We start from the raw sequence: 20,090 nt of genomic DNA, 5'->3' as shown, positions 1-20,090 counted from the left end.
GCATATGTTTGAACAATACTATACTCCATAATACCTAATAAAAAAATCTATTTCACTATTTTTACAAAATTTCTACCTCGACAGCATTGATTTTAGAGATGACATTTTAACAAGCTTTTACCTGAAAAAGTTAAAGTCAAACTAATAATATTATTTATTTTATTTTTTTACCGGTTTAACATAGATGTTATCAATGAACAAAATACGTTTTACAATTGGCGGTACTTTTTCACAACACTCCTTAATCTGTTGATTCAGGAATGATTGTGTTATAAACAAAATTCCTTTAATTATTTTTAAAATTAAACTTAAACGCTTTGTGTTGTTCTATTGTCAACAAATTTTTATATGTGAAAAAAATTTTTTTCGCTTAAAAGATGGAATATTAAACAAACTAGTTTCAATAAGAGGATATGTTTTAAATAAAAGGCAGGAGTATTTATAAAAACATAAATTTATTAAGGGCATATACCCTAATACTGATAAAAACTGTATCTCCTTTAACTTCCAAAATAACACATCTGCAATTAACAAAAATATGTTTTACATATTATCATCATGTGACTCGATTCTCGGAACCGTACAGGTCATAAACTTTCATATTTGTAGCTTTAACAATTGATCCCATTCAATCATAATCAGTACAAAATTCACCCCTGATCTTCCTCTATAACACACTTGAGCCGTGTTTCATGACCGGCGTCGAACCCTTGACTATCAGCACGTCCGATCCTCTGATCATCGCCAGGCTCTCTACCATGCTCCGGCTACTCTTGAGCAGTAGTCGGGGCGTCTCGCACGGCAAGATGATCTTGGGATTGCTGCAGAAGATCTTTTGGCTTTCGGCGCTGGACAGAACTCCGGAACTCTCGGGCCGGGCCATGGGGACGAGTAGGAAATCGCCCTCGGATTTCCAGCAGGTGCCGTCCCGTTGCACGTGGTTGATGAAGGTGGCCGGCTCGCCAGCGGTGGCCGCTACGCTTGGCGGTATTTGGTCTCGATCGGATATCTGATGGCTGCGATATGTGAACCCGAGGGTGTTGAGGATGTCGTCCACAACGCGTCGCACGGCTGCTCTCAGTTCTGCGTTGCGGTAGCCGTAGATCCAAGGATTAAACGCGCTGCTGGACAATATGGGAAGCGCCAGATATATGGAGATCCAGGATGTGAGGATGTTGGTCTCCAGAAATACGTCGGTCAACATGCAGACCTGAAACAAACATAAATATGATGAGAAAATGTATTTTAAGTAATATGTTGAGTTTTTAAAGTAAATATTTTTTTAATCGACTTCAAAAAAGGAGGAGCTTCTATGTTCGACTGTATTTTTTTTATGTATGTTCACCGATTTCCCCGTCAATTATTGACATTCCGAGGTGGTCCCATTGGAACCAAGTCAGCAGGCACTATCCAACATAGAATAAACCGTATTGTCTTCCTTTTCTAAGGGCGGTATATTCTTTTCGAGTCGATTCATTAATTAATTTGTTACATTAATAATTCTATAGATATAATAATTAAATTGTTGTGTTATTGCTGCTGGTTTAACATACGTTGATTTTAAAATACGGAAGAATGAGGGTAAGTGCAGAATGTAAGGTTATATTTTTAAAAGTTATAAAATCCAAACAGCATCAATTTTATCTATAGTGAGAATGTTAGCTGCCAAATTTCTAACACATCATATTCAACGACATCAAATGTCAAAAATTTGTATGTAAATTTTTTTTATATAAAAATACAATGACCGGCCATATATTAGCTATATTTTTATTATTTCGTTTTTTTCAATTGTTTTTTAAACAAAATGTGTTATTTCCAAAATTTTACCATTCTTATTTACCTCCTTACATATATATACATATACATACATACATATATATATATATATGTATATATATATATATATATATGTATATATATATATATATATATATATATATATATATATATATATATATATATACATATACATACATACATATATATATATATATATATATATATATATATATATATACATACATATATATATATATATATATATATATATATATATATTCGACAATAAATCTCGATAAAATAAAGCTGTATGTAGGCATGCGCGAAACTCGGATTATCCATATCCGGAGATGACCGAGGAGTAACGTTTCCTCACAGCTTCTACCCACACTGGTTTTCCCCCTTCTCATAAACCGTTACGTGTTAAGGTAAATAAAAAATATACCTAGTATATTTCATTCCCCTTCGTATATAGGGAATAGACAAACTACTATAAGGATGGTTTATTTATGGATAACACCATGCATTATAGTACATCATGTTGTATGTTGGCAACACTGCTTCAGTGCATATATTTCGACGCTTGTATATTGTCAATTTACATGCCAAGTCCGTTAGGTTGAATTTCAATGTATTATACGCTTTGGTTTGTGAAAATTATAACTGGAAATCGGTAAAATGTGTAATCTTTATGATGTTCCTAACAAAAATCATGGCAGCATACACAAAACATAGTAAAACATCAGTAACGAAAAAGAATAGTGGGCAAAACCACAAAACGTGGAAGTATAGAATAGTAACTTAAATAGGCACAGCCGTCATCATATTTTGTTTCTTTTTTCTATTTTTGTGTATAACTGTAAGGGAACTTAATGTTTTATTACAATTTAATTTTTTAAATTTTCGCCTATAATATAAATAATAAATTTTAATTATATTTTTTAATTTCCCCTGTAGTAAATAAACCCGCTTTGCACGCCATCAGATGGGTCGGACGAACAAAACTTGGTTACAAATTTATACGGTGAGATCGTATTCTTAAGCTGTCTGTAAATAATTCTAAAACAACAAAGGCTTCCACGCCAAAAGTGACATGAGAACTCAACACTTACTTGAGTAATAGTAATAGTGGTGCAACGACCTTAACACGAAGACACTTTTTGATTGATAAAATTCTCAAATTACTTTATGTTCAGTACATAATGGCATACATCAATTTTGTAAATTCAAACTTGTTCCATTCCATTTTAACATAAACTCGCTCTATTTAAAAAAAATTATAACGATACTGGGAGAATTAATTAATTTTGAAGGGGCTATAATAGACGTATAATATACTTATGCCATATCTCATTGGCCTTCTGCATTTACTTACTACAAAATATATAATTATACAGCTTTAATATAAACAGAATATTTTCAAATTTACAAACAACAAATTGTTATAATACTATCGCAGAATATTTTACATTTTCTGTTTATTTCAATGAAAACACGTTCTTAACATCGAATAACAAGTGGATAAAGTCATATTGTAATATGACAAAATCTGCACCTATTATATGGGAGACAAGTGATTATTTCACAACTAGTGAAACTATTTCACCGTGGTCAGGTAGCGCTTCATCGACGAAAACTGAAATACTTTAGAATTGAAATAATTTGGTCTTGATAAATTATATTTCCACGCAGAACATCATCAAAATAGCCGCAAAAAAATGTTAACTATTTAGCTGCATTTTTTCACTGTAAGCTGTAAATAACACAAGTTCTGCTCAACTGACAAAATATTTTGAAGAAGGTTGCGATTATAAAGATCAAACTTCCAATTGGAAACGTCATATGGAGACTAGCAGCACTTCATATTGAAATTAAATTTCGAAAGAAAGAAGTTTTACAATGATGTATATTGTAGGAATTATTATAATATTATAATATTATACCAATTGTAGGAATGTTCGTCGGGTCGGTCGGTCGAAATGAATGGCTGTCGACACGATTGCTTCTCTGAACATTCGCTACCATTTTTGGAAGGAATTTGCATGAGAACTAAAAACACTAGTTGAATCAAACTTGTTTATTTTAACTTATAATTTATACATGTGGTCGATTGAAGAATTGACAGGAAATTAGGATAGGTAGAGGAAGTACGGTAGCGCTGTGGAAGTGGCACTTTTACAAGGGGGTGGAGAAAAGGAAAGAGAGCGAGACGTTGTCGTGATGGTCTTTTATAGCCTGGAACTAATCCATCAGCGTTGCCAACCTTGTGTAACTCTATGTGGTGCAGGTATCGGAGTGCACCCGCAATCACGCAAACAAACGCCCAGGGACTGCTGATGAGAAAGGGATCCTAACCTGAGAGAAAAGTTTTACGGGATCAGCTGCCATCGAAGTTGTAGCAGGACGTCATTAGTCTTGGGGCGTTTCCCTTTGTTTGAGGGTGCCTTACGTGTCCCGTTTCCTGATGCAAGAGTGTTCATGTGTTGATGTTATACATGATGGGCTTCTGTGGTTTTCATCCACCAGGCTAGTTTCGTGAGATGTCGTCGACCATGTGATGTTGATGGGTTCCATTCTTCGTGCTGTCCTTCCATGCACGTGACAAACACCTGATGAGTGACTTATGTTGAACTAATATACCTGTTAGGCACTTTAATCACGTCGGTATATAGTCTATTCCCAAAAACAGTAAACTGCAAATTCGCAATTACCGCAAATTATAAATTGGTTTTAGAATCAGACAATATTTTTCCACCTCACTTTATTCTCATTAAAAAGAGATACATTGTTGTCTGATACGTTCGAACATGTAAAATGTGCAAAATCATTCTAATATTAGTTATAGTAACTACAGGTTATAAACTGGCAAATATTCTTTTAACTATTTGCTTGTTTTGATAAATTTCAAATCGTTAATTATTATTACTCTGATTGAAAACGATAGGGAGACTGTAATGATTAAATCTACTTTTGTCAAGAAAGGTTTATACAGATAGTAACACAACAAGCTAAGGAGAAACACAATAATATCAAAATTAGATTACAAGGAAACACTGCACCGAAGGAAACAAGACCTAAACGTAAAAGGTAAATACCCTCTAATGAAATTAAGATACATTATTTCGACATACAATTATAAATAAGATGAATTAAGCCTCCAGGAGATACCACTACATAAATACGCGCCTAGAACTCTACGTCATGGGTGGTGTGGAAAAGAGTACAATGTAAATATAATAAAACACAGCCCTAACCTACAAACTATTATGGCTGTATAATTAATTGTAATTTAAGTCCTTCGATAATATATAAATTATATGTACTATAATGTTAGAATAAATTATTTGATTTTTTGACATCACGTTTTGACGTCATCAATTCAGATGACGTGAGTTCACTGTTTTATTGAACGGACTTCACATTATCATTTATATTTAACTCAAAACTGTTGCCAGTGTTGCTGGATGTTCAGCTTGATTCGACGTGTATTCAAGATTGACGTTTTGGATTTTGGTATTCTCTGTACATCGTGAAAAGAGAGGAAGTTCTTCAGAAATAAATGTATTCAGGTGTACTTTTTCATTGAGAGTGTGTAAGTTAACTTATAAAAATCAATAAATCTTGTCTTTAAACCAGCCATGGATCGAGATCGAGAGGCCAGGAATTATTATAGAATTTATAGTCATAATTACAGTCGTTCATGAATGGACAGATGATTATCATGGATAATGCCGTACAGATGCAAATACTAGTCTGTACGGATTTGATCAGTGCACTTTTGTGAGTTTATTGTTTAGCGAAAAATTGAACCAAGTAAATATAAGCAAGCTTACACCATCAAAAGAATTTTGCAGAGAACAGTGGTAGAACAAATGGTAGTCTAGCCCGCAAAGATTAGAGTTATAAGGTTGATCCATTACATCTATTAATTCACTAAATATGAATGTGGTCCAGCTTTATCATCTTAGAAGAGAACGCCGAGGGTTGGTTTGGATAGATTGGAGTAGATTTTGAAGAACAATTTCTTTCCAGTCCCGCCACCATTTAGCATAAACCCTTTTTGGAAATATTCACAAAATGATCTTCTGAAATCTCCATTTCCAAAACTCAATATCTCTGGACTGAATAACGCTATAGTATGGCTTCATTAAATAAGTAGTATTGCCACTTTAGAGCAATAATTTAGGAAAAATCGAAAATAAACTATCATTATATAAAATTTTGACTACCATTAGCAAAAATATCTACTAATACATCACCATAAACTGATAACAAATAGAGTACCATAAGAGATATGTAGATATTTATTTTAAATATTGAGTATAATATTGCTGGTGCATTGCTATTACAGTAACTACTCGTATTTGAAGTGTTTTAACTATTTATTATTATATTTCTGTGTTTGAGTTAATTTTCAATATTTCAGTTTAATAGGAAACTATTCTACATATCGATAATAAAATAACTAGATTAATAGTAGAGTAATCATTTGAAATTTATATTTAGACCTTAACCTTTCTGATACTAATAATAAATTTTGGACTCCAGTTATATTTATTTAGTTATGTATAATTTATGTTAAAGGAAGGGTGTAAAAGATGAAAACCCATCGACACTTCCAAACCTGTAATTTCAAGAAACTAAAAGATCATGTTACTGGCTGTTATTTATATATGTAAAGAAACTGAAGATATACATTATCTCATATAGATAAAATAGTATCTTATAAATTAATAGATCAAAATGTGATTGGTAACTGGCTCATACAGTGAAGACCGTCCACCTTTGTAACTTCCAAAGAAAGAAAAAGATATAGAAAAAATTCGTAAGACACGTAGAATCAGAATCTATAAACGTTTGTTAATAAAACCTTTAGTACGTTAAAATAAGATTCGTAGCAAAATGGTGAAAGAGACAGCACGGTCCTCCTACTGCTGCGACAGTCGCAGGTCCAAATCCCAAAGACACAAGATATAAGGTAAAGACTGGATGTGTTCTGGGATGGTCGGTAAGTTGACCACTGACCAATCGATAGGTTTAATGCCGACGACTTTGATTCAAAGTCCACATCATTAGTAGCAGTAGGTCCAGTCCAGATAAACCCTAGTTGGTAAAAAGGAGACTTTAAAGTTTAACTAAAGCCAAACTCTTAGGTTCCATACTTTAAATTTCCATCAAAATAATTTTGAAAAACTTCTCTGAAACAAAATTGGATTTTTGAAAAAAAATATTGCGCAAAGAAGATTGGTAGTGTTAGTTTGGTCGAACTAGCTACCCTTTCCATCCTTGGCGTCAATTACAAAAGGATTCGTTTGGAATATCGAGGACACATTCCTCGATACCACCTCGTACAGTTCACATCCCTTTTCTAGCTAACGTATCTCTCATAATATTTACATGTTTATTGTACCTCCCTTACGTTATTGTCTCACTATTGTTCACATCTGCTCTTTTGTAATTATTGAAAGAAAAGTCTTAATATATGTTTCAAACCCGCTCGAGTATTTTCTTTTATTCTTCGCTTCTAACATTATATTTTATTTTATATATCACAGTTATTTTAATTAATTTTATATGTCAAAACATGAAAACAATAAAAGTTGCTAATTGTTAATCAGTGCTAATTATTACAGACTTTATAATTTATATTATCCTTACACACACAAGCAACTTAACAACTATGTTATTAATTAATACGTTCCTTATCGCTATCATACATTGCTAAACAAACATCATAAAGTCTTATGTGTATTAATTCTTATCTTAGTTATGTTCAGTTGTTTAGCGAATAACCGACAAACTTTTTGCTAATACTCTGAGATACTTCTAATCATTAATATCACCTTTGATATTTGATATTCCGGATGAGGATTAAAATTCTCTGTTGTATATTTATTTTTGTGGTTAATTATTTAATGAATAAATGAGTAAACTTTATTATATTGTTTGTGTTACTTGACTATATTAAATCGATATATTAAATTCTTATCTTATATGAATAAATCATTATCCGTAGTTACATATTAGATTTTTTAATAAGAGCGGTTGTTAACTAAATTTTTATTAGAAAGGAAAATGTGTTGAAATATCTGTCATAGCTTCGCATGATCTGAGTGTTATAGTTTTAAAAACTCTTTCACACTGAGATGCAGATAAAATTGAATGCTGGTTTGAGATATGTTATTGAGCTGTTGATAAGTTGAGTTGTTATCACATGTTATTTCTGTAACCAATTTAGGTTGCTTTTGCTACTAGTGTCAGTGATAATATATACCATTAAATTATTCTTGAATAATGCCCATCGTGACATCTGTCGTTCATATAGTTCAATTTGGACCCAAACAAGTCTTCTATAGTCGTTATGTTTCGTTATATGTAAACCGGATGAATAGGCACAACAAACAATCATTACCACTTGGTGAATATATCTTGACAAAAATATCAAAATATGACATTAAAAACTGGGATCCCAAGAAATATTAATTTTAATAACAAAACTCTGAATTTGGCGGTACTATTGCAATCGCGTAAATTGTTATGGTAATTTAGCATCAGAGACTGTGTAATAAACAATGGACATGAGTATGGTATGGACAAAATAACATGAACACCTGATATATATGCAACATGTATTTATTAGTAAGACGTTGAACCATAATTTGCTTTTAAAACAGCTGTAATTATTCGCGGAACAGATTCGTGGAGCGCCCGAATAGTTTCCAACAGTATGTTGTCCTATTCTTGTACCAAAACATGCACCAATTGCTTCAATGATGTTGAGAATGGTAATCTATTCCTCATTATTTGCTTCAAGATTCTACATAACTGTCTCCATCAATTATGTTGAGGTCTGACGATTGTGCTGGTCAGGGAAGTTGTTTGATGATATTCTGCTGCTACACTCTAAAGATATCAACAGAACGTGTACATAATATCATTCACGAATATTTGGGGATGAGAAAGCTCTGTGCAAAGTGAGAGGTCACTTTTGACCAAAAACAACGACAAGTTAATGATGCATGAAACATGGCTCCATCATTTTACTCCGAAATCCAATGGACAGCCATCCGAATGGACTGCACACGATGAACCCGCTCCAAAGCGTGACAAAACGCAACAGTCGGCTGGCAACGTTATGGCGTCTGTATTTTGGGATGCACATGGATAATTTTCGCTAACTACCTTGAAAAAGGAAGAACCATCAACAGTGATTACTACATAGTGTTATTGGACCGTTTTAAAGATGAAAGCGCCGAAAACGGCCGCATTTGAAGCAAAATAACGTGCTCCTTCACCAAGACAGTGCATCGTGTCACAAGTCACTGAAAACGATGGCAAAAATCCATGAATTGGGCTTCGAATTGCTTCCTCATCCACCGTATTCTCCAGATCTGGCCCCCAACGACCATTTGCTTTTCTCATATCTCAAAAGAATGCTCGTTGGGAAGAAATTTTCGTCGAATCAGGAGATGATCGCCGATACTGAGGCCTATTTTGAAGCACAGCAGGACAAATCGTACTACAAAAATGATATCGAAAAGTTAGAGGATCGCGATAATCAGTGTATCGCCCTTGAAGGGAATAATGTTGAATAAAAAAAAAACAAATTTTCCAAAAAAATATGTTTTACTCTAGTAGGCCGGGGACTTTTCAATTGACCCATGCATATGTTTTCTAGTCACTGCTTATAATAAATCGTGTCCCAGAGTTTTGAAAAACTGTTTCTATCTTTTAAATTTTATATTGCATTTTAATGGGCTATATAAATTTGCTACTTTGATGGAGCCGTTCTTAGTTAGTATAATATTCATAGCTCTGGCCTCGGATATCTTCTGCTTGGAATTTGATTCATTTTGAGATCACTTCCTCCTTTTCCTGCGTTTTCTGGAGGATTTATGCAATATATTTTATAATCTCTTAGTTTAATCAAGAATGGCTTGGGAAAATGTGTTTAAGTTATCAAACAGACAATTATTTTATCTGAAGCTCTTGTTGATGGTTGAGCAGTGCATTTGCATTCCCAGTAATGGTTTTAAGTGTATTATTCTTTCAAGGTTTTTTGTATTGCCATTTTTCAAGAAGCTTTTATAATTCGTACTTTTAATATACTAATAAAACTTTTAATTTAATATATTAATTTGTAGTGTTTGACTATATTTGCCTTCCTGGGGTTTTCTATGACCACTATTTCTATTTATCCCTACCACAGCAACAGAAGCATAATTTTATATTCATTAATTAGTTTCGTTTGTATTTCCCTTGGTATATTTAGTAATTTTTTTCCAGATTCTAATTTTTTGGGTCAGCTTTATAATCATTTTTATTTCGGGGTTTTTTGTCATTAATTCGCAATAACACAAAATGCTCCTCTACGTAGTTAACATATTTTGATTTCTATTTTTCATATTTTTAACAATTAGATGTGATATATACGCTAACACACTTAACATATCTTGTCCACCTAGCACAATACTTTTGTATGTCCAAATGCTTGAACTTATTCGAGATTTTCTCAATATTTTTATCATTACCATTGTTAAGATAAACATATTTAACAATAACTGTCCTTTCCATGACATTTTATTGCTGAGTGTAAATTTTAAGCCCTGTGTTTTTTATGTAAACTTTAACAAACCTTTATTTATATTTTATGAATTGTTAGAACTATGCAAATTTTTTGCCATAACCCTTATTAACCTAGTCTGCTTAATTTCATATGTATGAATGTTTATTCCTTCAGTATTTAGTATTTCTAGTACTTCTCTGTATGATTCAGAATAAATACAATTACGTTTTGCTGTTGTTTTACTAGTGAGTTTTAATCGAAACTCTTCTATTTTGATATATGAATCTAATAACTATATACATTTTCACATAATTGTATGTCATGCATCATAATAGATTGCATAGTATCATGTATATTTGTATGCTAATATCACAATAAAAAGTTATTAAACTATCATCATAACCGTGTCAAGAGTTCTAGAAGACAATATACAGATTCATAATCTTATTAGAGCACTGGATGTTAGGTAACACGAAAAATAAAGCCAATTTTGTTCCAGATGTGCCATAAAATTGTTCAAGTACACGTTACCCTCTATAAAAGATACACGTGATAGTAACGTATGCATATTTCAGATGTTTTGTATTGATTTTGTGGATTTAGGTTGATAGGATACCCTATTAAATTTATATAACAACATACAATTTCAAAACTAGCACTTAACTTTACCTTCTATTTGAGAAACAAGTTATAATCTATTTAAACATTTACGGGCACACATTAAACGCATTTAAATATATATAGCTTGTTTTTGAATTTTCCCTGTTCTCTGAAACATTATACAAATTAGTTTAATTAATATTATAAACTAATAAATACGTAGCTATTAAAACTTCGTGAGCGTAAAAAGGGTACAAAAGCTAAAAAAATTCCTTTCTACTAATTATGGTTCGCCTGTCCTGTAATTTTCATTTCATAATAATAGACTGTTCTCAATTTTACAATTCAATAGTAAATAAATTAGCAATAATTTCTGTCTGTGATGTATGTCTTTTAAAGGCTATTGAGTTGATAATCACAATATTATGTAAAATATCATGACAAGCAAAAAGAGAGGCAGACGCCTGAAGAAAGGGTGAATTCCGATGACGATCGGAAGAACAGATTGAAGAAGTCCAAAATATATTACAAAGAACAATGGGGATGACGAAATATTTGTTACCAAATGGAATGTATAAATCCGAAAATACACTTCAAAATAGGTTTCAAAATAGGCCTCAGTTTCGCCGATCACCTCTTCATTCGACAAAAATGTCTTACCGGCGAGCATTCTTTTGAGATCTGAGAACAGGAGATAGTCGTTGGGGACAGATCTGGAGAATACGGTGGATGGGTAAGAAACTCGAAGCCCAATTCATGGATTTTTACGAAGTGAAGTATCAATTCATTTTTCTTCCAATGCGGCCGTTTTTCGGCGATTTCTTCCTTTAAACGGTCCAATAACACTATATAATATTAGCTGTTGATACTCCTTCGTTTTCCAAGGTAGTCAATGAAAAGTATTCCATGCGCATACCAAAATACAGACACCATAACATTGCCAGCCGACTGTTGCGTTATCCCACGCTTTGGAACGGATTCATCGTATGTAGTCCACTCAGATGACTGTCGATTGGACTTCGGAGTGAAATGATGGAACCATATTTCATCCATTGTCACATATCGGTGCAAAAACTTGGGTTTATTACGCTTGATTATCTTCAAACACTGCTCCGAATCATCAACTCGTCACTGTTATTGGTCAAAAGTGAGCTCGCGCGTGGATGCCGCAAATGCACAGGGCCTAATACCCAAATTTTCATGAATGATATGATTTACACGTTCAAATGATATCTTTAAGTTTTCTTCTATTTGATTGAATTTCAATTTACGGTCATTCAAAATCATTTTGTGGATTTTTAGAATGTTTTCGTCGGTAACAATCTCTTTTAGGCGTCCACTGCGTTCACCCTATTCTGTGCTCAATTCACCACATTTAAACTTTGTATACCAATCCCTGATGGTTGATTTTCCTGGGGCAGTATTCGGAAACTCGGCATCAAACCAAGTTTTTGCTTTAACTGTACATTTTCCCTTCAAGAAGTAATATTTTATCAACACGCCAAATTCCTTTTTATTATTTTTTTTAAATAACAAAAGTTGCTTCAGTCAAAATGCTATAATTCACAAATTAATGATCCGACACCTGTCATATTTATACACGCATACTTTCAGGGCTAACTAAAAACATATGGATTTAGTTCAAGTAGTGCCATCTATGTGTCAGGCAGGGGACTTGTTATTCTTTGTATATCAATATTCATAAACTGCAGCTTGGAGCACTAGCTTCATTTAAACAAATATGGACAAGCTAGAACCGAATTTAAAGCAACAAATATCATCCGTCAACCACTGTGTTCCAAAGTTACTTCTCTTTGTCCAAGAAGTGAAAATTATTGGGAGAAACCTGCTGCAATGAAAAAGGATGTATAAAAGTATAAATAAAGTAGTTGGCCTGTGACCGTAAAAATGGGGCCGTAACAAATATTAGTTTTAATAACCAAGTTGTATATTTTAATGTTCTATTGTAATCATGTAACTTTCCATGGTTATTTAGCATAAATGGCTCAGTAATAAATACCAAATTAAATATTGAAAACCCCGAGATAGAGTAGATGAAAAATATATAATATGAAGATCTGGCATATACGAAACATTTATTTATTAATAAGGTGTTCAGCCATCATTTTCATTTAAAACAACTATAATTCTTTGCGAAATAGTTTGATAGAGTGCCTGAATAAGTTCCAACATAATGTTATGATACTCTTGTATTAAAACATCCTCCAACTGCTTCAGTGATATTAGAGATGGAATTCTACTCCCCATTGTCTGCTTCAATACTCTGTATAATGGTTCAATTATGTTGAGTTGTGGCGATTATACTGACTGATTATACTGAAGGAAAATATTTGATGATATCCTGCTGCTCGTCACAATAAGATTATTTAAATTAGAATAAAATTTCTTCCATTATTTAGTTTGAGTTATTTTGCTACTCTGAGTGCTGAATATCCTTATTGTAAAGTAAAAAAGGGTGTATAAAAGTCTTAATAAAGTAGACAAACTAGATACTACATCAAACATATTATCTACTACTTGTGAGCAAAAAATAATAAGGCGTAAAAATTTCAATTTTTTAAGCTACAGAAGCATGTATTTAATAATAAAATATCAAACAATGACAATTAACTATCTTTATGCTAGGAAAATCTGTTGAACAAAAGGAATATAAATGCTTTAAAAACTCCCAAATTAGTATATAGTCATTGTTGATTTAAAACATGATTATTGTAGAAATTAAAAAGAATCCCTCAAAGTCAGTTTTAAAATGGATAATTATAGAAAATGAAAAGTAGATCTCGTATGACAACCTACGGAAATCATCCTAGTCGAGAACCTTCATAAGCAGTTTGAAGACCATCATTAACGCCAAGGAAGAAGATCGTAAGAGTTTGATTGGATTGAAAAAGAATTGATCATCATGACATGATCGAACTCGAACAAACCATTAAACTACTGTTAACAACTAATACTATTAAAATCATCAAGATATCGACCGGAATTGATAAATGGAAAGGCATTGTTTTCTATAACTTAATCTTCCATCACACACATTTTATTTAGTCACATAGTATAATGGCTCATATAGTCACCGTTCCTTGCCCCTTCCGACTGTCATTTATTGGACAAAAACAATGGCGTAAAGCTGACCTCAAAAAACACAATCCTTTGGTTCAGCTTTTCTCCTAAAAAAACTCAAAATTACCTTAGTGATGGAATTATGTTTTTACCAGAAAAATGACAATTACTGGCTTTTCGAAATTTCTGGCACACAATTGACAAGACAAGATTGAAAATTCATGAATAATATTATTTTTTCTACACTCCTCAATTTGTTGTTTTGATTTTAAGTCACGGTGGCCAGAGAATCATCCGAGTATCCTTTATAATTATAAAAGAGTTGCATTCTTTTTAATAAGGCAATCTCATTGTAAAGTTCATTCGAACGTTATTTTGTTCCATTATAAACGCATACTCTTTCTTCGTAAATTAATCAGTGTAACTGTGTAATCAAAAATGTATAACTATTTATAATTGTAATACCTTGTTTATATTTTCCTCTCAAACGGGATCCTGGACTATTATAAGTATTCAGCCAAACGGATTCAATTAATATTAACAGGGATATTACTTATAAAGATAGAATTTTAAAAGCTGAAGGACTCGTTTAGTAATTAAAAGTTTTTGTTGTGGCCTTTTTTTTCATAAAATACCAGATTTACTTTTAATTAGTTCGACGCTCGTTATATCGAAAATCGACAGACAATTATTTCGACTCGGTATTCGATTATTTATATTTACAGTTTATTTAAAGCGCCTCTATATTTTTTGACTTGTTCAGCATCGACATGAAATGCGAGCTGTACGCAATTTTTTAACAAAATTCTATAAATGATGTTATATACGTCTTTTTTTTGTTATATTTTAGAGTCTCCTTTTACCAACTAGGGGTTTATCTGGACTGAACCTATAGTTTAACGTGGGCTCCGATTACGGTCCTCGATATTAAGCCTACCGACTGGCTAATGACAAACTTTAAAAATCATCCCAGAAAGTCTTTCCCAGCCTGGTTACTGGCATGACTGGCATCATTTGCACTCTTACCTTTTGAACAATCACAATTATAAACAGAAATTTATAACCATGCCCCGATAGGATTCTAAACCGTGACTATAGCATCCGAAGGAGGTCCGTCCTGTCGCCATAACCACTGCACCAACTCAGCGGGCTTTTAAGAATTTTATCAGGTTGTTATTGCTTCTATTTTTACTTATGAAATCCAAGATTAAGTCAAGTGATAATTGTCAGTATGCTGCTATGGTGTTCAACAAGTTAAATAAATAAATGATGTAGAGTAGCAAATATTTGATCATGGGATACCGGTTGCTTTACCTCAATCTAAAGGCAATTAACATAAAGCGACTGCTGTACTAGAAACCTATCTACGGGGAAACCAACTATTGGCCGACTGGTTCATATAAAATCTCATCCTTAGAGTTCTTCATAGTAAGAATATCAATGTATAGACAGTATTTTGCGTATTTTATACATGGAATATATCACCAAGATTACATTTGCTGATAATACTTCTTCTAGAAAAAAAAACAAAGAAGTAACGGGAGCATTACAACAGGTGACTTTCAATATAAATAATAGGACCAAAATTTTTGGTCACATTATAATGGAAAGGAAATAACTGGATTTGAAATATAAAGAAGACTAGTTAATTTAAAGTAAATCAATCAATCAATTATCCGTACATAATAATTTGCTATTGTAAATTCGAAAACATATATGGACCTATACATTATTCATAACATTCCTGGAAGGATATATCAATGTATATAGTATATCAATGTATATAGTATAATGTATATATAGGAAAGATTACTTACACTGATACCTTTAGATACCTACTGTTACTAGAGAAAATCAAAAGAATAGCAAATATATCTAAGAGGCATTGCAAGGAGAGCTTGACTCCTGTGGATCGCTACTGCTAAATTTGGAGATCTGGTACCCGCTAATCGGGCAGCCGTTATTGCGCACGAGGACACGGAAAAGGGGGAGAGCTTAGCGGTGGCGTGGTGCTAAGTTCCCAGCATGTCGACCAGCTCGCGAACAAGCGCGTTTTCAGAATAACTTGCTTGAATAATAGTGCTTGAATAATAGTTTGTGGAATGATTGAGATATGAAGTGCTTGATTTCTGGAGTGTCAGTTTCCCTATGCATTTGATTATTTCTGATAAACCATGGAGCGTTTAATATTCTCCTGAGGAGATTATTTTGGAAAACTTGAAGCCGTTTGACCTAGCTGGGTGTAAAAACTTGAAGTAGACATTAGATCCGTAGAGGAGTACGGACCGAAATAACATCTTGTAAAATAAGCATTTGATGGAGATGGGAAGTCTGCTAGAAGAGCAGATCAGAGAAGATAGCAGGTTTTCTATCCCCGAACCTTTCTGGATTGCTTTCTGGGATTTGGGAATGCCAATCGAACGGTCGATCCTCCACTTCGATCGACCTAAATACGTGACGTTATCCAACCATGGAATTATTGCGGTGTCTATTATGGAAAATTATTATTTATTATTTATTATATGATTATGGTGTATTATTATGGAAAAGGATGGCCTGGGTTTTCAGGGGGTTGCAACCTCCAGAATTTGAACCACTTGACCGCATGATCGAGCTGCTTCTGTAAACGTTCACGAATTGTAACTTCGAACCTGGCGGCCTTAAAGAAAACAGTATCGTCAGCCTAAAATGCGACGTCAATGTGCTCTTTTCTCGGCAGATCTGAAATAAAAAGGTTAGATAAGGCTGGGGTCAGCGGGGAACCTTGAATTGCAAGCAAGGAGAGCTTGACATTTCATATTAATATCAAAATATTGCGATTCTTGAATAACATTTGAAACCTCAAAACGATGAAATAATTTAATCTAATATTGTATTATAATTTGTTATTATTATAATTCTATTTACTAATATTAAAGTTTCAGTATTTGATAGAAAAAAAGCTGTGTTAACTGTGAAAATTAACACATGAACATAAATATTACAGAAACTGAGAAAGAACCGATGGTTTATCCTGGATATATAACTAGTTTTTAACTAATTTTTAACTAGTAATAATGAATTAATAAAATTAAAAGAAAAATTAAATCACGAGATTTTCGTGATTTTTACATATATAATAATATTACTGATGTGCCCTCATTTCACCCTCAACTTTGTCAATCATCTTGTATTGACCATTGATTTACAAGTATAAAATGCTAGGGGACGTCCATTAATTACGTGGGATATTCGGGGAATGAGGAGATAGAACAGAACCTCACCAAATCTTACGTTGGAGAGAGGAGAACTTTCTGCAAATATCACGCATTTTTCTCAGAAAATAGTATAACATTGCGGGAAAATTAGGTTAAATTAACAATTTATATAAAAACGCTTAATGTAACTAATTGATGCCCCTGTTACAAATCAATAATACCAACATGTCACGTGGGATATTTAAAAATGAGAGACGAACTCGTCAGATGACAATAATTAAAGTTGACGTTAAGTAAGTGTGAATAAGTTAAAGCAAAATTTAAATCAACAAATATCTCTAATCAACCGCTGTGTCCACGAATATCTTCGGACAAACTTCCAAAAGCTTATAAACAAAGAAAAAATTCACAAATACAAATACAATTTTGGAAAGACGAAATATTTAAATGTCATGGAATTTCTAACTATATTGTGAGTGCTTTTAAATTCTTACAGAAGCTTGAATTGCTCAGGAAATTAGAGCGAATTAAATTAATTACTTAGAACTCACATTTGTTCAGTTAAAGAGTTATTAAAAGTTACTTATTTTAATTAAAACAAAATTTTATAATATCAATACTAATTTGTTTAGAATACTATTTAAAAGCAACAGTAGGGCATATATGGTTATCGATAGCATATTTTTTCTCATATTCTATTAACCTCTCTTGGGTGTAACGATTTACCGGAAAGAAGAAAAACAAAAGTTCGATGACCACTCCAACAAAGCTTTCATGAATATGCAGGGGAATATTGTGTAAACACTCGTTTAAATATTTGATAGCTTGTTTGCTTTTGATTAAAACTTGAATAGAAATTTAATTTGTTGTAACTATACTTTTGATTAGTAAATAAAAGATATAAGCAAGCAATTTTCAATATATATATATATATATATATATATATATATATATATATATATATATATATATATATATATATATATATATATATATATATTAATGTTTTCAAAATATCAAAACTATTATTGGAAACAATGACGAAATTAAAAAAATGTGTTATGATTTCTTACACTCAAATATTAATCAAACCTTAGACCAAAATTTGGTTAAAGCTATTTAAATATATGCTTTATAAATATATAATAAATATATTTTACATAATGATACCTATTGAATCAGTCTAAAGATTTCCAGTATTATTAACTCCACCTATAGTCTAACCAAAGTAGCAGTAAACTTACGTCATCATTATTGCAGTTTATAAATTCATTTTAATATAAGACATTTTCCTTCTCATTTTATTCCTGTTTAAAATAAATATAATACTCTCTGATGAGTTGGGACATGTAAACGAATTAGCCTGCAAAAGTCGTTCGGTTTTTAAATGTCAAAATTCTTCAAAACATTAGTGATAGGATGCCATAAACCGACAAACGTTGTTTTGGAGCGTTGCTTGATTTGATAATATTTTTGACTGTTCTGGTGCTCTGGTTGAAAATTCCAAAGCCAAATAAAGAGTTAATTAGAAACAGATTACGTCTCTAAGTAATAACTTCGAACTGGAGTGAGATACTGGCGGGCCGTTCTTACCAGTAAAATGCGATAGAGAGATAAATATTGATACTATTAAATATTACGCTTCTAGGGTTTTATTGGAAATATTTATGTGTTGCAGCTGCACTGAATATTGGTATGGTCACCGAAAATAAAGTATCTGTGTACCATGATAAATGTATTAAATGTATAAAAACGGTGAGGAGTTTTTTTGATATAATAATAATATAATACAATTATTTTAGAGATAACTGTTAGTATGAAAGGTACCCATAGAAAACTTAGGGATATGCAGCTCTTGGCAAGACGTTAATAAAAGGAATGTAAAAGAAAAACAAAAGTCATTTAAAAAAGGTAAAAGTTAGAACAACATGTGATTAGCTTTCGCTAATAATATTTTTTTAATAATTCATTGCAGATATATAATTCTTCATGCTAGAAAAAAAAATATCCTAAAAAGTGGTCAGCAAAGGCTGTAATTGTATTGGCTACGATAGATATCATGTTAAATAATGAAGTATTTCAGATTGTCACTTGCTAAATATAAATGAAATGTTCAATTGTGCCTTATATAATTCAATTTTTAAAAAAAGTTCTAAAAAGAGATACACAGGATACATAGAATTAGTGCGGTAGATACTCAGGCCGAGACATATATACAGACAAGAACTGTTTGGATATGTGGAAAGCAGCAATTCTCTAGAACAACACTCATCGGTTTGGATAAACTCCTTAAGACACACAGAAGAATTCATTGACAAATGGTGGACTTGTGAACTAGTATTAGATTGAAAATTAACAGGTTAGAAATGAAACTTTCTGGATGTGGGATTATGATTCAGTGCTGATAATACCACGGCAGAGTTATGAGAGAGTATATAATTAATATAGGATGACTGTAGAAAATACTATTGTAAAGTGTTAAAGATTTATATGTATATGTCAGCATCTACCCTGTAACAGAACAATTAGCGATAACAACAATCTAAATTAGTGTTTGTAAGTGGTATAGTATTCCGCAGGAGACAAAAGGGTTTTACAGAATTCTGGAATTGCCAACACTAAAAGAGAAAACACCCAAGTCCCGCCCTCAATCAGGGACCCAACGATGGAACTGGACCTATAAAACCCCGGCACAGATACTTGACGCTTTCTTCTTCTCCAGGCTCCCTTGAGTAGTTGTGTCGTCAACTGTAAATTGACAATCACTCGAATAAACAATAAATAATCCCGTTAGTTTATATCACTTCACCACGTGCCCATCCTCAGTCCTTACATTTAAATATGTGTGTATTTGTTCATAATAT

General features: G+C 32.5%; 1 protein-coding gene across 1 annotated transcript in view; it reads right to left on the bottom strand.

The window, feature by feature from the left end:
• Positions 1–436: 436 nt before the first annotated feature.
• The window catches only part of LOC143201507 (adenosine receptor A2b), a 169,423-nt gene continuing 149,769 nt past the window's right edge, over positions 437–20,090 (bottom strand). The window contains exon 4 of the mRNA XM_076412627.1: positions 437–1,210. Within this exon, the coding sequence (XP_076268742.1) occupies positions 668–1,210 (543 nt within the window). The 3' untranslated portion in view covers positions 437–667. The remainder of the gene's footprint in view (positions 1,211–20,090) is intronic.

The sequence above is a fragment of the Rhynchophorus ferrugineus genome, unplaced genomic scaffold, assembly GCF_030347505.1.
Source record: "Rhynchophorus ferrugineus isolate W39M unplaced genomic scaffold, kcgeb_rfMv2 rfM8, whole genome shotgun sequence".
Lineage (NCBI taxonomy): Eukaryota > Metazoa > Arthropoda > Insecta > Coleoptera > Curculionidae > Rhynchophorus > Rhynchophorus ferrugineus.
Note: the sequence above shows the minus strand (reverse complement) of the source record. Positions and strands in the feature narration are given on the sequence as shown.